Genomic DNA, 19,590 nt, shown 5'->3' on the forward strand with positions numbered 1-19,590 from the left:
ATGGAGAGGGAGAACTGTCCCATCTACCAGTTTATGCCTCAAATTGGTGATACGCACAAGCCCATGCCTCTCTGAATCATATTCTCTGCACCTTCGGATAATCTGACCTGACAGTGAAGGGGATAAAGGATTGGTTAGTCCAGTTTCCAGAGATCATGACTTTGCTCTTGCCTCATTTTAACTGTTGAGGCCATTTCAAACTTGTCGCAGATGCTGAGGAGTCTGTGCACCAATAGAGGATCTGAGCAAAAAAAAAGCAGCATCATCCAAGGAGAGGGAGGCTTTGACCTGCAGGCCTCTGCTGCCTGGAATAGTCACCCCTTTTCAGGCTTGCATCCTTCCTGATGGACTCGACAAAAGGCTCTACATACAATTTGCACAATTGTGCATTTTTATTGTTTGAAATGTAGCATTCTTTTGTGGGTGTCTCCATCTCAAAGTGCAACTGTGCTCTCCCACCTTTCTCAGCAGCATCCTTTTGGGGCTATTGATTGTTCAGCACTGCTCTGATTGGCCCTTCTGTCTCAGGAACTGATCCGCAGTGTTTAATTGGACAGAGAAATTGGAGACAGCTTGTTTATAGGCTGTCTTCTGAAAAATTCTAACAAATGGTGTGCTTCAGACATCAGAAGCTGGAAAAAATCATGATGGCTGATATTTTTCAAAGACCATAAGATTTTGACCTTTATTTGTATCAATAGCAGGGTGTGCTCATTTTATAGAATTGTCAGAATGCAGAAAGCTGCCATTCAGCCCATCATCTGTGTTTGTCTATTCAGAACAGACCTCAAAAGTATTTCTTTAAACAGCCTTTATTAATACTTTAAACATGATCATGCAGCAGACATCTCTATCCCGAGTTATCCTAGTTCCATCCTTTTTGCAAGTCTCACTCACATCATTATTGTGTTTAGATGATAGCACAGACCTTAAACCTTATCTCCACATGATTATCATTCCTTCATCGCTGATAACCAGTCACCACAATTGCAAAGAAAATATTATTTTGTATCACATGTACCTAACAATCCTCTCACTATCATTACACAGTTGCACAGCTCCACCATCAGGAGATAGCAGCCATTTACTTAGGCTTAATATTTATCATCATTCCAATATTATGGCCTCTGAGCATTAAATTCTAATGACTGATAGTGAGCATGAATCAATCATTAATATTTAAAAATAATCGTTACCTAACTTTGAACATCTAATTGCAGACCACCTCCTCTCCCTTGTTCACTGCTGTTTTGGTCTTAAATCCTTAATTCCAAATGATCTTAATCGGTAAAAAGCAGACAATAAAGTCTAACTGAGCCCACAGGCAAGCACAAAATGTCTGGTTTCATCTCATATGCATGGGTCTCTCAAAGGGGCTTTCATTGCAGGGACCTAAAGCATTTCACAAACAGCATTGTGAGTCAGTTTAGCCATTTGAATAATTTGAAGCGAGCAATATCAGAAATGTTATTCTTATGAATTGCTCTTTTGTGGCATTGTAAGCAGGTAACTGAATAAAATAAAGAAGGATTAAAAGGCAAGGATGATTGTATCAGGGCAGTTAAAACTCAGACCTCCATGGCAACATAATCTGCTCAGTCGTAATTTTTATACAGTGTTTTGATATTGTTTATACCCAAGTAGCAAAACTTAAAATTATACAGCAATTAGAGCAGAAGAGTTTACATAATAATTGAAGTTTCTTTGAAGTGTTAGCTAATGAGCTGTGAGACACAAAATGATGGTGCTCCACTGGCAAGAGAAAGTACTTAGAAGAGTGACAAGCTTATAAAGACAATCACTACTGCAAATGTGCATGATGGAATTTGTAACAGGAAAAGGCCAACAATGTTAACTACACTCAATTGCCCTTGAACTGTGACTTAGTGGGCCATTACAGACAGCAGTTAAAAGTCAATCACATTGCTATGAATCTGGAATCATATGTAGGTCAGATCAGGTATGATTGGCAGATTTTCTTCACTACAGGAGATTAATGAAACCAAATATATTTACGTCAACAATGATTAGTTCATATTGTTACAGCTACTAGGTTTATATTGCAGATTTATGAATTGAATTTTAAGTTATCCCAGATGTTGGCTCATTCAGAAGGTCAGGAGGAATGGGATACAGGGGAACTTAGCTGTCTGGATACAGAATTGGCTTGCCAACAGAAGACAGCGAGCAGTTGTAGAAGGAAAATATTCTGACTGGAAGTCTGTGGTGAGTGGTGTTCCACAGGGCTCTGTCCTTGGGCCTCTACTGTTTGTGATTTTTATTAATGACTTGGATGAGGGGATTGAAGGATGGGTCAGCAAGTTTGCAGATGACACAAAGGTTGGAGGTGTCGTTGACAGTATAGAGGGCTGTTGTAGGCTGCAGCAGGACATTGACAGGATGCAGAGATGGGCTGAGAGGTGGCAGATGGAGTTCAACCTGGATAAATGCGAGGTGATGCATTTTGGAAGGTCGAATTTGAAAGCTGAGTACAGGATTAAGGATAGGATTCTTGGCAGTGTGGAGGAACAGAGGGATCTTAGTATGCAGGTAAGTAGATCCCTTAAAATGGCCACCCAAGTGGACAGGGTTGTTAAGAAAGCATATGGTGTTTTGGCTTTCATTAACAGGGGAATTGAGTTTAAGAGTCATGAGATCTTGTTGCAGCTCTATAAAACTTTGGTTAGACCACACTTGGAATACTGCGTCCAGTTCTGGTTGCCCTATTATAGGAAAGATGTGGATGCTTTGGAGAGGGTTGAGGAGGTTTACCAGGATGCTGCCTGGACTGGAGGGCTTATCTTATGAAGAGAGGTTGACTGAGCTCGGACTTTTTTCATTGGAGAAAAGGAGGAGGAGAAGGACCTAATTGAGATATACAAGATAATGAGAGGCATAGATAGAGTCGATAGCCAGAGACTGTTTCCCAGGGCAGAAATGGCTAACACTGGGGTCATAGTTTTAAGCTGGTTGGAGGAAAGTTTAGAGGGGATGTCAGAGGCGGGTTCTTTACACAGAGAGTTGTGAGAGCATGGAATGCGTTGCCAGCAGCAGTTGTGGAAGCAAGGTCATTGGGGACATTTAAGAGACTGCTGGACATGCATATGGTCACAGAAATTTGAGGGTGCATACAATAGTCGGCACAATATCGTGGGCTGAAGGGCCTGTTCTGTGCTGTACTGTTCTATGTTCTATATTCTATGTTCTATGTTATGGTGGGATTCGTAGCTCACATCTCCAGACTATTACCCTGGGCCTCTGATTACGAGTCCACTGAAACTATCACTATGCCCTTATGGTTTGAGCCTGTTGTGTTTTCAACTTGAATTGATTTGAATCAATCATAACATTTCTCTCTATTAAAATCTTCCAATATTTAACAGAAAATTGTGGACTGACATTTGAAGTTTTGATAGAAACAAAGCTGTGAGGAGTACCTGCTGGATGTAATATTTTAAATTATCATACTATTTTATTTGCCAACAGTGAATTCTTTTGTAAAAATAGTCCTTTGTATTTAGTTGGATTAGTAGGGAAATGTTTTCATTTTTTTGTAGAAGGAAAATTTGTGTAAACATGCAATTAGTATGTATTCTTACTAAAAATAAATTTTGTTCTAGATAATGGAAATTGAAGGCAGTGACCCAATTTTTTCTGTAAATGTAACAGTGAGGCTAATGGTGTTCATGATTATTTATGAGCAAATGGTGTAATAACTTTAGGGAACGGCAGTGAGGTTGTCAAGGTCTCATATTTAGAATTTTCCTTTTAGGTTGCATCACTTGACCAATATATCGATGCAGATGGCACCTTACTGTTTACACTCCATTGATATGCATGAAATAGCTCGAGGGACTGTATTTGAGTGGTAGTTATGAACTGATCTTGCCACAAAAAAATTATTTTTGCTCAGACACTCTAAATTCCCTGTTAACAATATGATGGGCTAATTACATCGAAGCTGCTTCTCTGACAGAGAAATTGACAATTTAAAAAATATAACATTTTTGTAATTTTTAAAAATTCCTTTTATTCCTCTCTTAATCTCTTTTTTCCACCTTTACCTTTGTTCCTTTTTTTTATGCTTTGACATTATATTCACTCTCTCTTACACTCAATCCTTGCATTTTAGTCAGATTGGTTAAGGAAATGCTCAGTTGTTTTTTCTGTCTCACACAGATTCCAAGTGCTCAGCTTCCTTTTCTGAGACTTTTCTTTAATCGGTTGGTACTTTTAGTAAACTACTGCATAAAAAAGTTTAAAAATCCTTGATAATTAAGGGCATGTCTAACTGGCAGCAGATGCCTTTAAATGTTCTGCTGTTGCAAATTATAGGCCATTATCCAAGCTGTTTACCATAGATAGGGAGTACTGGTATGATTTAAGGACATCTTTAAGCCAGTTTTATTTGGAAATTTTGATACTCACGAGTTGTTGGCAATTAATGTAACCGTGCTCCACGTTTATGGGATTTGTGTAAAGCGATCACATTGTTTCTGTAGATGTGCAGAAGAAACACTGCACCATATGAAGGCTGGTTATTAGCATTTGAAAATGGGTGGTAAGCAAACCACAATTCTAAAATTAGATTTTTGTTTTCAACTTTGTCTGCCTGCTCATGCTATGACCTTTTTCTGCTGCAGAGGGCACTAGAGTGCCATTAGGTACAGGGGAGGCTTTGAAACAAAGCAACCTTGACATAATAAACATACAGTTCAAGCAGCTAAGACAAGAGAACTTGAAATAGGTTTGTCAAACTTAAAACTGCAAGTATAAGATACGTTTCATCATCAGTGTTACAGTTAAACAGCCACACAGAGCACAAACACAAGAAATGGTGAAACTGGGCTCTGTATTGTTGCTAGTGCCAGTCCTATGAAACCTTAAGGTCAGTAAATAGCATAAGCACCAGTTGTTTACTGTTTAGCTTACACAACGCACTCGTCAGAATAGATTACGGCAATCATAGCAGCAACCAACCATTGCAGTTCATTTGACACAGAGTTTTGAAAGTTGGTCTGTGCAGTTCGAGCGCAGGCTTGTACTCATGAGAAGCCTTAACCAACCTTCCCCCAGTCCACCAGTCTGATTTACATGGGTAGCTATCCACCTTACAGATCAAGTGACTTATGTATATTCCTGCTCTTCAAGGATTTGTGGAAGTAATTTGAATTGTTTTACTGTTGTCAAAAGTTGTTGCACCTACAAAGGACCAGTTGGGATTTAGTCACATGTCCAAACCAAATCTACAAAAGATATGAAGGCTTTAGTTGCAATGCTTCTGGTTCTGTATCTGTGAAATTCTATATCTGACAAAGGGAAGCTCTACTTATGAAGGAGAATTTTCCACTAATAGCACTACCCACCATAGGATTTCTCTAAAAGCACTTCTGATGTGAGTCTGTATCCACCAGGCTATTTACCTTGTATCTGGATCAGTGGTGCTGGAAGAGCACAGCAATTCAGGCAGCATCCGAGGACAGGCAAAATCGACTGTCCTCGGATGCTGCCTGAATTGCTGTGCTCTTCCAGCACCACTGATCCAGAATCTGGTTTCCAGCATCTGCAATCATTGTTTTTACCTTATTTACCTTGTATGACAATGCTTATGTTATCACCTTTAACATAACAAAGTTCCAAGATAGTATAGCCTTCAAGCATCAAACAGACACACTGCCATATGCAAACGTTACATTCAAAGTACGTAAGTATCTGGACATAACATTTAGTTGTTGAATTACAACAAAGCTTACTGAAGACGTATGCTCCAGAACTTGCTGCTCTCCTAGTCAAGTTGTTCCAGTACACTTACAACACTGGCATCTAACCAACAATGTGTGAAAACTGTTCAGGTATGCCCTGAAAAAAAAAGCAGGATAAACCAACTACTCCTCCTTCAATCTACTTTCGGCCATCAGTAGCGTGATGGAAGGTGGCATCAATAGTGCTATCAAACAGCACCTGCTCAGCAATAACCTGCTCAATGATACCAGTTTGGGTTCTGGCAGGACCACTCAGCTACTGACCTCATTATAATGTTGGTTCAAACATGGAATAAAGAGCTGAATTCCAGAGATGAGGAGAGAATGACAGCTCTTGACATAAAGACTGCATTCAACTAGGTGTGGCATCAAGGACCCCTAGCAAAACTGGAATCAATGTGTCTCGGGGGCAAACTCTCTGTTGGTGGAGGCATATCTAGCACATAGTAAGATGACCGTGGTTGTTGAAGGTCAGTCATCTCTGCAGGAGTTCATCAGGGTGGTGTCCTAGGCCCAACCATCTTCAGCTGCTTCATCAATTATCTTTCCTCCATCATAAGGTAAGAAATGTGAATGTTTGCCAATGATTGCACAATGTTAAGCACCATTCACCATCCTTCAGATACTGAAGCAATCCATGTTCAAATGCAGGGCAGCATGATGGCTCAGTGGTTAGCACTGCTGCCTCACAGTGCCGGGGACCTGGATTTGTTTCCAGCCTTATCTGTGTGTGCGTGTGTTTCCTCCAGGTGCTTCAATTTCCTCCCACAATCCAAAGATGTGCAGGTTAGCTGAATTGGCCACGCTAAATTGCCCATAATGTTCAGGGATATGTAGGTTAGGTACTTTAGTCAGGGATAAATGTAGAGTAATAGGGTAGGGGAATGGATCTGAGTTGGTTACTTTTTTGGAGGGTTGGTGTGGACTTGTTGGACCAAATGGATTGTTTCCACACTGTAGGGATTCAGTGATGATTTATGATCTGGATAATATCCAGGCTTGGGCTGACAAGTTGGCAAATAACATTCACACCACATAAATGCCAGGCATTGACCATTTCCAATAAGAGACAATCTAACCACAGCTCGTTGATATGCAATAGTGTTACCATCACAGAATACCCAACTATCAACATTCTTGGGATTACCATTGACCAGAAACTCAGCTGGACACTATTTACATAGTGGCTATAAGAGGAGGTCAGAGACTAGGAGTACTGCAGCAAGTAACTCAACTCCTGACACACCAAAGCTGAACATCATCTACATGACACAAGTCGGGAGTGTCATTGCCTGGATGGGTGCAGTTCTAACAACACTCAAGAAGCTTGACACAATCCAGGACAAAGCAACCCACTTGACAGGCATCACATTCATAAATATACATTCCTTTCACCGCCGACACTCAGTAGCAGCAGTGTGTACTGCCTGCAAGATGAACTTCATAAATTTATCAAAGATCCTTAGACAGCACCTGCCAAACTCATGAATGCTTTCATCTAAAAGGACAAGGGCAACAGAAACATGGGAAATCTCCCACTTGCAAGTTTTCCTCCAAGCCACACACCATGCTGACTTGGAAATATATCACTGTTCCTTCACTTCCCCTAGGTCAAAATCCTGGAATTTTCTGCCTAAGAGCATTATGGGTCAACTAACAGCACATGGACCACAGGGGTTCAATGCAGCAGCTCACCATCACTTTCTCAAAGGTGGCTAGGGACAGGTAATAAAAATGCTAGCCACCTGTGATGCCCACATCCCACAAATGATTTTTTTTTAAAGATCAACATTCCCTCAACACATTAAAAACAGAAATTGCTGGAAAATGTCAGCAGATCTGACAACATCTGTGGAGAGAAATCAAAGTTAAACTTTTGGGTCCAGTGACCCTTCTTTAGAATGGATGATAGCTCAGGTAAAAGTTGTTTTTTGGGCAGAAGATAGGGTTGGGGGGTATGAATGGGTAAGGAATAAACAGTAGGTGGAGCTAGAGTCCGAAAAAAGAGAATAGTTGGACAGACAAAGGAATGGATAATGGTCAGTCTAGGAGAATAAATAGCTACTAATGGGGACTATTTGTGGCTAACAATGGGTAATATAGCAGACCATGTGATAACAAGGCCTGGTGTATGAGGGTTGGTGTAAGGATATGGGAGAAGGTGTCTCAAGGCCTGAAATGGTTGAACTCAATATTGAGTCCAGAAGGCTGTAGAGTTCTCAAGTGAGGTGCTCTTTTTCCAGCTGTGCTGAGCTTCATTGAGCACTGCAGCAAGCCTGAGACAGGTATGTTGGCCAGCAATGCCCTCAATAACATATCATGTCCAAGTGGTAAAATGGAGACTGAGACATTATAGCCTCAGGTCACATGCTATGATGCAGTGATGATGTCATGAGCATGTCATTTACAGGCAAATTGTATCCTGACCGTGAGACATAATGCAGCTCTTCCACCATCTGTACCTTCCCCAGGAGCCATACTTAATGCTCCTCAGATTTAACAACGCTTTACCACCTGTTTTGACAGGATACCTGGGTATCGTTGGTGCTGCTGATGGCTATCAAGGTCATGTTTAACTTCTATGCAACCAGATCATTTTACGCAGGAACAGGTGATATTGTGAATATCTATATCCAGAAGTTAACAGAGGTCTGATGTGACAGGAGAGAATATTAACATTTCCTCCTTAGGCAGGGAGAACTAGTTCAGTGAATTTCTTCAGATAGTGGGATTTCCAATCATGCAGGGAGCCATTTGTTGGTCTGCAGAATCAACTTAACAATACATTAAAATGATTATTACAACCACATTAATAAGTCATCAGTGTGCAATAATCCATAACCTACTACAATCATAGTGACTGCCATCCTGCATCTTTGCCACCAAGAACCAGAGGCAGCTGCTTGAGACATACTTACGTCAATGATCTTCTCTGCCACTACCTTTTACCATTAACACCTTGGTAGTGGTTAGCACTGACTGGAAACTGACCTGAACAAGCCATATACATACTGTGGTCACAAAACAGTTCAGAGACTGGGAATTCTGTGTTGAGTGACTCACTTCCTGTCATTGCAGTGCCAGTCCATCATACATACAAAGTTCAGTTCAGTCAGGAATACTCCCCAATTGCCTGAATAATTGAAGTTCCAACAATGCTTAAGAAGCTCAATACCATCCTGGACAAAAGCAGGCTGCTCATTTGGCACCATCCCACCATTTTCAACATTTGGTCCCTTCCCACTGACGCACAGTGGCACAGTGTACCATCTATAAGATGCACTGCAGCAATATAGCCAGGCTCCATGGACAGCACTTTCCAAATCCCCAGAAGGACAAATGCTACAGATGCAAGGGAACACCTCCCTTCCAAACCACACACCATTCTGACTTGAAACTATATATCTATTCTTTACAATCACTGGCTCAAAAGCACCTCTGTATTGACACCAAGTGCACCCACACCACATGAACTGCAGCTGTGAAACTTGCTACATCACCAACTTTATTCTTTCCCTAGATACAGCTAAAAATTGCAATACTCATATCTAGGGAAAGAATAAATTAGAAAAATGATTATGGAATAGACTATCAGGACACTGTAGCAGTGGTTCCATATCTGAGTGTTTTGGGTGGAGCGCTACTCTGGAATATTTCTGGTCTACTGTATCTACTGGATAAGCTCTCTGGAAGCATCCATTCAGACTTAATTTTCTTTGGAAAATCCACTCATTATCACCAAGGCTTTACTATTCCTCTACTTGCCATTCCACTACCATGGACCATCAAGTAATCCCCTTGATAATAGGCTTGCAATGAACATATCCAATTAAATAAACATGAACAAATTATTCTCCCTTGTGCATTTCCTTAACTGCCTATCTTGCTGGTGCCTTTGTCTATCCCAGTGCTCCTGTGCAGTGCTACACAGGGGATTGTAGTATGACTGGTGAAAAGATGCTTACTTTACGTGGGGAAGATGGAAGATGGCCTTGCTGATTGATCTTAAGGAGCTTTGGGCTTAAAGCATCCAGCTTCTGTGTATCACCTTGGCATTGGCAGGTGCAGTTCAGGCTACTGACAGGCAATAACAAGGGCACGGAGAGAGTTGCAGTAGCAGTTGCACATATAAAGGACAGCAAGTTCATGTTTCAGGAACGACTATATACCTCTCTCTTCCTTACACATACACACACTACTCAACAATCCTTGACCTATTAGATTGCCAGATTGTCAGCAAAACCAATTCTGAGCACCAAGATCAGCAGCCATTATGGTAACTGTCTGAGCCAGCACAAACAAAAACATGGATCTCACAACCTCAGTCTGAGTTTTTAATGTAGCATTGAGATGCCGGCTGATTTCTGCCTTTGTTGCAATGGAAAGTGAGACGTTGGCCACTGGACATGGCTGAATCTAAAAGTGCTTTCACCAAGTTAACCACAACTTCCTCCCTGGAAAGAATGAGTTCCAATTTCTTCACAATGCCCTCTCCCACGTTGAAGTCAAAATCCTCCAAGTTCCTTGAAAGTGAATGGAGATTAGCATGAAATGCACCAAACATCTGTATCCCTCAAACAAAATTTTCACCGGACACCTCTGCAGCAGAATTCATTCGTGACCTTTAGTTGGTCATATCCTTGTGCTCTGGCCTGGCCACTTAATCATGATCAGTTCTAATTGCAGATCCTGACTTTATAGGAACTCCTGTTGTTGGGATAATATCTGTTGGATCACATGATGGTTCTTCTTCATCAATACATTGAGAGTGCTCTTTCAATCAACCTTTATTCAACTAAAACTGGGTCGTAGCTATTGCTGATTCTTAGAAAGCATAAAATCAAGTGGGGAGATATTAAGGTGAGGAAAGCAAGAGGTCTGTGGTCAGCTGATGCCATTTAACCCCAGATAGCAAGACTTTTATATTTGTGCTGATGCTAAGTTTGGAAGTTAAATTGAAAGATAGTGATAAGTATTCATGCTTTTGAAGTTCCACATACAATATTTTGCCTCAACATTTTTTGAATAGTTGTCACAAAAAACAACTTGGGATGTTTTTCTGTTAAAAGGTGTGAATATAAATGTTAGTCCTTCCCATCAGTCTAAACTAGAGTATAGAAGCCATCTAGAATATATAATGAACACCCACTTTATTCTGATAACATACAGACCTAACCAGATTCGCTAATTGGTTAGGTTACAGTGAGATTGAAGAATCTGACTAACTATCATCGAATAGCAATGTTTAGGATTTATGCTGTCCTGGGACCAGCAGTTATTGCTTCAGTATGATAAATAGAAGACAGTGAATTAGTGACATGGACAGATTAACTCATCAAATTATCTTGACAATGGCATGTGAAGTAATACAAAGAGCAAAGTTCCAATAAGTGTTACTTTGAAAAAAATGACTCATTCTCTAAGCAGTCAATACTAATACAACTATGAGTCAATTTTAGCTGTCATTTTCTTTCAGGAACATATGTACAAGTAAACTTTCTCTTGCTGCAGTTTAAGGGGTGAGTTCTAGATTCATATAGTTACAAAGTCCAGAATAAAATCCATTTCCAGAGCTGCTGCTTCAAAGACCAGAGCAAATGAGGTTTGCTCACTTTTAATTTTGTATCAAAGAACACCAGTCAGAAAGGGCAGTGTTCAGTTCCTGTATCAAAGAGTAGATGATAATTTGTGCAATTAGCATTTTGAAAAAACTCTTTTAAGTCACAGCGCTCGTGCAGTAGAGCATCATTTTTAATCAGTATTTTTCATTTTGCATTTAACTGTTTTGCCTCAACTCAAGATAATTTGATTCATGTCATCCACATCCATATTTTATCTTTTTGTTCAGAAACGGAATTGTTAATCCCTAATCCAGCTACCATTCTATAAAACAGCAGCAAAACAGAGACTGTAAGCTTCAAAGAGTAGCAAAAATAAAACACCCTTCAGCTGTACTTTCTACTTGAATCTTGGCCAACCCTCTTTCTATAATTAGAACTTGGGAGAACCATATGCCTCAGGAATGACCTCCAACTCATTGAAAAATATATCCAGCTGTCTGGCATTTTCTAACCATAAGTGACAGAAATACAGAAAAATTACACATTATTTTCTAGGGTAATCACAACATTGAAAAGAAGCAAAACATTGTCTCACCAATGTTGCACTGATAGAGTATGTAGGATTTAGCAGCAGCTAAAGTGAAAGGGTTCTCAGTTATCAAAGAGTGTAAAATACTGGTTCATTTAGCATTGGTTCCAGTTTATATTATTTACAAAAAAGTCAAGAGGATTCAACGTGTGCTGTGAAAATATACAATTTTTATTTCCTTAGCAGCTGCCAGTCAAGACTGAAGAGTAATTATCTAACCAGTGCAAATAATCAGAGCAAATTATTAAATCATTTCAGCAGCTAACTCATCCAGCAGTGTCACCATTGTGATTAAGATTTGCAAACAGGCTTGCTGTAATGCCATATACATGTACAAGACATGGCTTAAGCTTACAACTGTGGCCAAACATTTTATTATGTAAATTAAGGGAGTCATCAAATCAATTAAAATTAAAATTATGAAAGCCATTTACTAATTATTTTGGCTAGTAATGAATAAAAACAAAGGCTTTTGTGGTTTAAAAGAATCTAAAACAAGAGTTATGAAAATGACTCAATTTACATCAAATGATATCTTATAAGGGAGGTACTTTTTAAAAGAACTTTGCTAATGCCATTGAACATAATCATAATCACAAGTAATAAAATAAGAAAGTCTGGTTTTAATAATAATTCTATAGGTACTCAATTGTTTGCATTTTCAGTTACAATTATGTTAAGAATTACAGTAGCTTGTATATCATTAATATATTACATGGAGCTGCAGAGGTCACAAACCATTGGCAAATAATAGCTTTTGAGAACCAGAAAAACTTCAGTACTAGAACAGGACATTATACCCATCATGTTAGTGTGTTGGTTATTGGCTCCAGTAAACTCAAACTAATCCCTATATTATCCCAATCTGTCCCCATAATCATGATGGATGGTATGATTTCTGCTTAGACAACTTTCTGTGGAAAGAAATTCGCCCTCTGAGCAACCCCACATGAAGGACCTCTGCTCGACTTTCTGTTAACACTTCAGGTCGCAGTTTCAAATAAGTGACTTCTCTTTATTGATTCTGCAACCGTTGAAGATTATCTTTCAATAATTATTCAATCCAAACTTTTCAGAAGTTTTAGAATTTTAAAAGCCTCTTAAATCTCACTTTTCAAAAATTGCAATGAAAAAATCCAAATATATCATGCACAGATTCTCAACTTTGGCTCCAACCTGCTGAATGAACTAATGGGTGTGCAAGACATTAGTGAAATAAATTGTAATTTTACATCAACAGTGCAGCTTGTTTTCTCAGTGGTATGACAACTGTTCTGCTGTACCAGGTGGCTGCCCAACACAGAATATGCACAGCAACAGGTGATACTGTTGAACACAAGGAAGGCAAATTGTACCAAATGGAAGATAGTTCATTCAGTGTATAATCAGTTCCATTGGTGGGTTACTACTGTATTTAGATGTCACTCATGTCAGATATGGGGTTGATTAGCTCAGTCACACTTAAGTTCAATTCCTTCACCAGCTGAGGTTAATGTGAAGGATTCTCCTTCTCAATCTCTCCCTCTGCCTGAGGCAGGTGACCCCCAGGTTAAAACACCACCAGTCATCTCTTTCTAATGTTAGAGAGCAGTCCTATGGTACAGTGGGGATATGGTGACTTTGCCTTTATTAAAATCAAATTGACATTTTATTTTCCTTTTTAAAATGATGTTATCAATTCTATTTTTTAAATCAATTTCTCAAATTCTGGTGGCTTTCTATCATCTGAAAATTGTGGTTATGAAATAAACTGAAAGTGAAATTTTAGGCTCTACGAAGGAATTTTGAAATAGCAATGAAGCAAAACAAATTACTGTAAAAATATTTACTTAAGATCTAAAACAAATTTATTATTTCTGAATTGGTTATGTCCCTGAAATGTGCAAAGACCATATAAAAAGTCAAAGTCATCTAACAGTGTACAGGAGGTGACCAAGTAACAATGTACAAGTCTTATAGTATATCACTCAATTGTAATCAAGTGCAGAGACATGACTCCCACTTCAGTAAATGTCAAGCAGCCAGGAACATCTTGAGTGTGTAGATTACTTCTGCTGGTGGGAATGATGAGATGTTTTTGGTATAACTGTAGAAAGAGCCCTCTACAATATAGACTACAGTCAAGGTTCCACCCAGGGACCATAATCTGAGATGTAACATTATAATGTGAAGGTGATATGCCTTAATATCTATCACCCCTCTACAGGAATAGAGGAAAGTAAAAATTAGAGCCAATTTGCACTGCCAATTTGCAAAACATGGCTGTGAAGATGAAGTTTGGAACACATTTAAGAAAATTGCTAAGAGCTTTATGAGAGCATATGATGTTACTTAGGCAGGCTGGTTAATCATATGGATCTCAATGTGCTTTTCTATTCCTATTCACTGCTTATGGAGTGGTAGGATGAGTTCCTGACACTAGGAATAGTGTGTGGTATATAAATATACAATCAAGAGAAAGAAGACAACATTTTTCAGAAACAACTTAAGATCATCTCAATTAACAGTGCACTCACGGAGACTGGTTTCCTTCCAGTCACAGTGCTGACGGTGAAGCTTGCACTATTCACAGGCTTGAAAAGTGAGAGCCACTGATACTCATCACTCTTCCCACCAGACAGATCGATTTCTGTTTGATGGACAATCTTATTGTATTGTTCATGATTCATACAGGTGAAAAAGCTATATACTACCATCACAGATACATTTGTTAGAGCCCAGCAAAAAATATTTGCTAGGCATAGAATTGCTGATGTAGACACATTAGATAACAGACCACGGTTTTTCTCGTGAACCAAGATCAAGAAAAGCAAAGTCTTGGCCTTCAAGCAAATCAATAGTGCAGTCTTCCAAGCTCACCTATCCTCTTCAATGCTGTCTTGTTCCCTTGAATTGGGTGTACCATGTAGTGGCATTGTATTCTTCAGCAAGGTTTAGTTCTAATGAGGCTGCCCGTGAAGGTGAGTTTGGGGTAAATGCAGGGAAAAAGTGGCAAGTAGTAGTTCAGAGGTATTGGAGGTACTGATGTAGGAAAATCCATCCCAGAAGAATACCAGTTACTACCAAGTGGAAAACATCAGCGTCTGAAATGACCAGTAATACAGAAATAAATTGAGTAAATCTGTAAGGGCACCAACAACTGAAGATAAATGTTCCCAAACAGAAGTACAAGGCTTAACATTCAATGATCAATGAATTGTGATCAGTAATCAATAGAATCAACACTATTTAAGTAATGTGAAGTGAAACAGCAACAAAAGCTTCTTTTAAACAGAACAAAGTCAATAACTTTCTGGATCAATACTTGCATTTGTGGTGCAAATACGTGAACTTTTGAGTCGATTGAGTAAAATGGCCCCACCCTGGTCAGTTGCCTTATTGGACAAAGCAAAAATTTGTTTTAAAATAAAATGGAATACAAATTTCAATCTGTGATGAGTTTCATTAAAATAGAATGCAACACCTTGTCATAGAGTCTTTTACTGTAGTTTTATCATTTTGGCTCAAATCTGGCTAAATTTGTAATACAAAACAAAATGGACAACCCGCTGGATTGTGTGTGTTGTTTAGTTAGACCAGTGGCTTGCTGTGTCCTTGTCTGAAGCAATCAAAATAGGCCAGAACGTGTTCCTTAAGCTATCTATCATAAATTATTACAAATACATTCAGGAACCATCAGGTGATTTTTATGGGATGAATGTTTTTCTAAAATAAATCTATGTTTTTCTCTCTCTATCCATTCATTCTTTCCCACAATATTACTCTGTACCTAATTTGACTCTGATTTCATTCATTCTATCTTGCATTTCCTTGTCAGTCTTTGAGCTGTTAATCTCATAATGCTTCAATGTCAATGGTTAAGGAGATGGATAGAGTTAAAAATCACATAAAACCAGGTTATAGTCCAACAGGTTTATTTGGAGGCACTAGCTTTCGAAATGCTGCTTCTTCATCAGATGGGAATTTAATTTCAACTACCTGATGAAGAAGCAGCGCTTTGAAAGCTAGCACCTCCAAATAAACCTGTTGGACTATAACCTGGTGGTATGTGATTTTCTTTTTAACTTTCTCCACCCCAGTCCAACACTGACTCCGCCAATCTTGTTCAGTCAGGTCACAGATACTCAGTTTCCCTCACTGCACTGTAATCGGCTTTAACTTTCAAAAGCTTGCAATGCAAAGAACTAAAAAACTTAAATGAGTTGGGGCAAGTCAAACAAATGCCAAACACTGTTAGATCCTCAGTTACAACAAATCATGGTTCAGTCTGCAAAATCATCCACAGTTAATTTTTTAAAAAATCACGAGAGGGCGCAATTTAATCATTTATGTACTATTTTGCTGATGCTATAACAAGAAGCATCACTAGTCTTTGCCATTAATACAAACACTGATTTTTAATTAACAAAAATATAACAATATTGTTTTAGTTTTTAGTTAATAAATTCCCACATTTCAAAATCATTTCTGATCAGTCATCTTTAACTTTATTCTGGAAAATGGAGATGAGACAACCTGCCCACACCTGAAATTTGTGTATCTGGTGGTTTGTTTTCTGTGAATCTCTCTCCGTTCTAAAAGGGTTCATGATAACACCCAGTTAGTTTACAGAAACAAGATCTGTTTCATGTCTGTTGTGGGCTACAGCCATCTTATTTCCTGTTATTCTCATAAAATAGTGGACAAATAAAATTCTCTTAACACAACAACAGATGCACTACTAATACCACACACGGTCAGAAACTTTAAGTTATGAAATTGTTCGATTTCCAATTGTCTGCCTAATGTTATCTGCAAAATATTCAATTTATATTTGGCAGCTCTATAACATAAAAATTTCAATTGCTTTCTGGGATATAGCAGACTTTTCTTTTGTTAATCCCACATCTTTTTCTTAGGTATACTGTAAAGAGCTTTGGGACTTAAAATGCCAGAAAAGCTATAATAGATTTATTTTCATGTTACGTATGTTTCAAAGTAATATTAGACCTCAGTAAATTTAATCTAAGTGATCAAAACTCAGAAATGAGACTGAAAAATAAAAACAAATGGGAAGCATTCATTCAAGAAAACACCCCTTCAATAATTCCACTGACAATGCAGAGTTGAAATAAAACACTAAAATGCCTTGAAATGAAACAGGAACATCATTCAAAAGCATAACTGAATATTTTGGCTTGTATGCCTTAGAAGAAGCTGTCATATTTGATTCATTTAAGACTGACCTGGCTCTCAGATACAATTAAAGTATCATAAAAAGTTACAAATATTCTGATTGATCAAATGTTTATTTTAAAAAAGGCTCCAATCGGTGATCACTAAAGTTTTATTTTTGCTTGCCTGAGATTGAAGCTTGTGAGGTCTGAGTTAACTAGGGTAGCCAATCCTAATTCAGCGGCTTCTCAGCCTAAATTTATTTCAGTTTCATAAAGACTCAACTGGAGCTCCAAATTCAACAGTCAATTTACGCTTTGGAAAAATAAATTGAATCATTATGGCTGCGGATATTTTTATAATTTGCAGTACTTTTTCTATCGCAAGAAGTGTCACATTAACTCGGTTCCTTGAAATGTAAATCTAAAGGTTAGCTGCAATTTTAAGATTAGGCAATAAACACCAAATAGCTTCTATCAAAAAATGAACAATGGACACTCATTAATTCGGGAGGGTGGGTGCGGCAGGCAGGGGAACATCACACTTAATTTATGCTCAGTGCTTGATTAGAAATTTGTCATGTTATTTAAAACTAAAACAAGCAGCTGAAATATTATAGTGTCAGCGAATGGGATTAGGTTTAATAACCAAGGCAATCAAATGCAGTCCTGTGATACGAGCCCATTTTGTAGCATTAGCATTGATCCTTAATGATTATATTTTCGATCTAAGATCTTGAAAGCCGTCTTGCCACATCTGCATAAGCAGATTCAATTTCACTGTCTGCTGCACATGTATTGGTGAACTCATCTCGTGCATAGGCGTTATTCAGGTATCGCCAGACTCCTGTCATTTCTGCTGGGATCTCAAAGTTCCGATACTTCATTGCTACAACCTGAAAAGCAACAGACATCATGCATTAGTCAAAATATTCCTCTTTACTTCTATCTTGAAGAAATTCACTGTGGTCATAATAATGGTTTTGTTTGTTGTTGGTTTTCTAAAGAGAGATTCCTTTTATTCTCTAACTAGTTGAAGTTCCAGATCTTCTCCATTCCAAATAACATTTTGTATGAGCAAACGTAAAGAAATTTACTTTTTAAAAAAAATCTCATTCTCAATGTTTATTAATGTGCAGGTGATGTTTTCTGCATGGGCTCTACAGTTCCAGTTAATTGCTTAATTAAGAATAGAAATTTCAGTATTTGCGTGCCCCTATCCCGATCAATGGAAGTTGCTCGAGTCCTAGTCCAGAGAGAGACTGGTGTTCTGTGGTTTCCCTTTACTGAAGTGCAGGGATGCAGAATTTACGAATTGTATAGGGTCAAGAATAAAACAAAATATCCTTTTATTTTCATGCACAAGGACTGAAATTGGCAATTTCAATGCAATTGTGGCAAGTCAGATTATGATTTTTTTCACCATATCCAGATGTATTTTGACTGAAGCTTTGACAGAATGCTTTTGTGGACACTTTTCTTAACCTCATTGATGCTTTTACTTGGTTTGATATTAAGAATCGTGGCTATATTCTCCAAGTTAATTAAAATTGTTCTGGTGAAATAACAACTGCCACATGAACCCATTTTGTGCTGCTGGAGTACACCAACATTTGCTCCTACATCCTGAGAGCTCAGACCTCAGAAATGTTGCCTTAGTTCTAAATAAAGCAATTTAGTGTTACACAATCTTCAGCACTGCGGTAGTACTCAGTCATCAGTTACTATTGTCATATAATCCCAAAATCACAGCACTGTTCTATTTTTATTTAGAGTTCCATTAGCAGAAACATACGGGAAACAACAGAGGGGGAAATGGTGTAAAAAGGCCTCATGCATCAGAACAGATAACCACCAACTTTCCAAATTGTTCAGAATCAAATGTGGAAAATCTCATCAAAACACAGGATTATATACAGCAGGAAAAAAAAGCTAGAAAATTCTTTACCAACTGTTAAAACAAAGGTTGGCCTACAGAGTTTTGTTTTATACATATGTATTGGTTACCTTCACAATGTGAAGCTTGGGCAAAAGGTTGCAATCAGCCAATGTGAACTCATCGCCATCAAGAAATTTGCGATGGGATATGGTGACATCATCAACACAGTCAGCATCAATCTCTTCAGGCAGTGGAGTGTTCAGGTAACCATCCAGATCTTTCAGGGCTTTGATCAGACTTCTTGCCAGTCCTGAAAATGACAGAGGAACAAATCCCATAGAGTCAATTGCTTGGGGAACTTCCATGTCATCTGAACAAGTCCACAGCTCCAACAAGTGTCTGATCATGGGAATATCAGGGCCATTCTTGTACAAGCCAAACACAGGCTTGATCAACTAAAGACAAGACTCCCTTCCCTAAAGGGCACTGATGGATCAGATAGGTTATTACAACAATCCAATAGTTCTACTGTCACAATTAGAGATAACAGTTCTCAATTCCAGATTTGATTGAATCAATTTAAATTCCACAGTGTTAAGGTTGGTTTGGAGTTCAAGGATCTGAATCTTCATAGGTCTGGATTGTT

General features: G+C 38.5%; 1 protein-coding gene across 3 annotated transcripts in view; it reads right to left on the reverse strand.

Moving 5' to 3' along the window:
* Positions 1–15,928: 15,928 nt before the first annotated feature.
* Positions 15,929–19,590, reverse strand: part of LOC122543870 (chloride intracellular channel protein 5-like) — a 118,323-nt gene continuing 114,661 nt past the window's right edge. For all 3 annotated transcript variants that reach the window (XM_043682736.1, XM_043682729.1, XM_043682743.1), the window contains 2 exons: positions 19,073–19,254; positions 15,929–17,961 (listed from right to left, as the gene is read on the reverse strand). In XM_043682736.1, the coding sequence (XP_043538671.1) occupies positions 17,794–17,961; positions 19,073–19,254 (350 nt within the window). In that variant the 3' untranslated portion in view covers positions 15,929–17,793. The remainder of the gene's footprint in view (positions 17,962–19,072; positions 19,255–19,590) is intronic.

This window comes from Chiloscyllium plagiosum, chromosome 3 (genome assembly GCF_004010195.1).
Source record: "Chiloscyllium plagiosum isolate BGI_BamShark_2017 chromosome 3, ASM401019v2, whole genome shotgun sequence".
Lineage (NCBI taxonomy): Eukaryota > Metazoa > Chordata > Chondrichthyes > Orectolobiformes > Hemiscylliidae > Chiloscyllium > Chiloscyllium plagiosum.